We start from the raw sequence: 2,144 nt of genomic DNA, 5'->3' as shown, positions 1-2,144 counted from the left end.
CATCAGTGAAGGTGTCCAGTGACGTCGGTGCTTGGTGCTTAGTCGTGTGCCCATTCGAGTGTTTTGAAGTTTCTGCCTTTACTGCACAAACCTCTCCTTCTGACTTAGGTAATTGCTCAAACACCTCTGGTCCACCTTTTTCTTTATGGGAATCGAGCAAATTCTTGTAACAAGTTGTTTCCTCATGCAAGAATCCATCTTCTCCATCCTCTGTCAAAGCTGTCTTAAGATGGTATTTCTCAGCTAATTCTTCCAACAACTCATCAGTCGTCTGATCCATTTCTTCAATATAGAAGACTTGTCCTCCTATTGTTGTTTTCTTCAAGGTGTCCTTGATGTCAAATTTCATGGTGAAGTCTTTGCCCAATCAATGATGGCTCTAGTAGTTGATAAAAAGGGTTTCCCTAGGATCAAAGGGTCCTTAGGTTCCTCATCCATTTCCAATACCACAAAGTCTGTTGGCACTTCTACAACTTTAATCCTGACAGGTAAGTCTTCTAACAAACCGTGTGGGAGCCTCATAATTCTATCTACAAGGATGAGGGATATGTTGCTAGCTTTATACCTTGTACAACCCAATCGCTTAGCCATAGAGAGTGGCATAAGACTAACAGAGGTACCAAGTTCACATAGACATCTATCAAAGGATAGAGGACCTAGCAAACAAGGTAGATTGAATAATCCAGGATCCTTGACTTTATGGGGAACAATCTTCTTCTGAATGATAACACTGCACTCATGACTTAGTAACACCATACCCTGAACTTCCTTTGTTCTCTCCATCACCAAGTCTTTGAGGAATTTATGGTAGTGAGGAACAAGTGGAAAGGCGTCCAACAATGACATCCACAATTCAATATCCTTATCTTGCTTTCCGAAAAGAGTTTTATACTTCTCAGAAAGCTGCTTCTTAAATCTCACTGGAAACGGTAGAGGTGGCTTGTATGGTGGAGGAATGCATCTCACAGATTTGTCCTTGGAAGTAGCAGGTTCCTTAATAGCTTGATGATCAGATTGCTTGTCTGATTCAATTGGATCATTGATCACCTTGATTGGATCCTTTATTTGAGCTTTATCTTGAATAAAATCCTCCTCATCTAACCCCTCAATGTCCTTAGTGACGTTAATAAATCATTCTCTAGGAGGCAATGTTTAACCATTCCTCAAAGTGATGGCATTAGCAAACTTTTTGGGATTCTGAACAGCTTTTCCTGGGAGTTGGCCATGCTTTGGTGCAGAAGTAGAAGCAGTTTTTCCTTCCATATACTTCATCTTAAAATTTTGTGTTTCAAACTTGATATTCAGATAATTGTAAGAGCTTTCCATTCACTGATTAACCTCAGTAAGCTTCTTGACAGTTTCCAGAGAACCAGTGGCCTGACCTTGGAGAAGTTGTTGTAGCATAGTCTTCATTTCCTTGTCTGGAGCTTGATCAGGCTGAACTTGTTGAAGTTGGAATCCTGGTGGTGGTCCTGAGGGAGCTTGATAGCTTTGTTCAAATTTTTGTTTGGGCACATAGCCTAGGTTATAAGACACACAAGCTTTTGTTGACCTTGTTGTCATTGTTGAGGAGGGAACACCTGAGGGGTTAGATGAGGGGTTAAATGTTGTTACTTTTGTAAGAAAAATTAGGGTTTGTCTTGTATGGGTTGTAACCCTTGTTGTATCCACCTTGAGTCTGAATGTAGCTTATCTCTTCAGACTGCTCACCCTCCCCATCTAGAAATTGGAAAGGATCTTCCTTATCTAGGAAGTGAATATTCTTCTGTTAGCTAAGCAAAATGCGGTCAAGCTTCTCATTAACATTCCTGAGGTCCTTCTTGTACTTCTCCTGAGAACCAGATTGTGACACCCCGTTTTCAAGAACATGCGGAGAGGTTTAAAAGAATTGATTTGGCCACCTATGTCACCAAAGTGCACTTATCTTTTCGGTCAAGGGCCCTAACGGCTCATGTGACATAGTACACAGACTCAAATAAGAAACCTCTCCTAAGACTTTAAAACCAAAAGAGAAAAGGGTGAAAAAGAAGAAAAGAAGTTAAAGGGTAGCACTAGGATCAATTGGGTTTAGATTGATAGGATAAACACTTTGGGTGCCTTTGGGTAGACAAGGTTTTGTTCTTGTATGTGTCTAAGTGTTCTTA

General features: G+C 40.6%; 1 protein-coding gene across 1 annotated transcript; it reads right to left on the bottom strand.

Moving 5' to 3' along the window:
- LOC104698858 lies at positions 346-1,563 on the bottom strand. Its single transcript, XM_010414246.1, has 3 exons — positions 1,339-1,563; positions 1,158-1,272; positions 346-1,097 (listed from the first exon to the last, which is right to left on the bottom strand). Exons 1-3 carry the CDS (start codon positions 1,561-1,563, stop codon positions 346-348), a joined length of 1,092 nt encoding a protein of 363 aa, XP_010412548.1.

The sequence above is a fragment of the Camelina sativa genome, chromosome 6 (genome assembly GCF_000633955.1).
Source record: "Camelina sativa cultivar DH55 chromosome 6, Cs, whole genome shotgun sequence".
In the NCBI taxonomy this organism is placed as follows: Eukaryota; Viridiplantae; Streptophyta; class Magnoliopsida; order Brassicales; family Brassicaceae; genus Camelina; species Camelina sativa.
The sequence above is the reverse complement of the archived record's forward strand: the minus strand, read 5'-3'. Positions and strand labels throughout refer to the sequence as shown.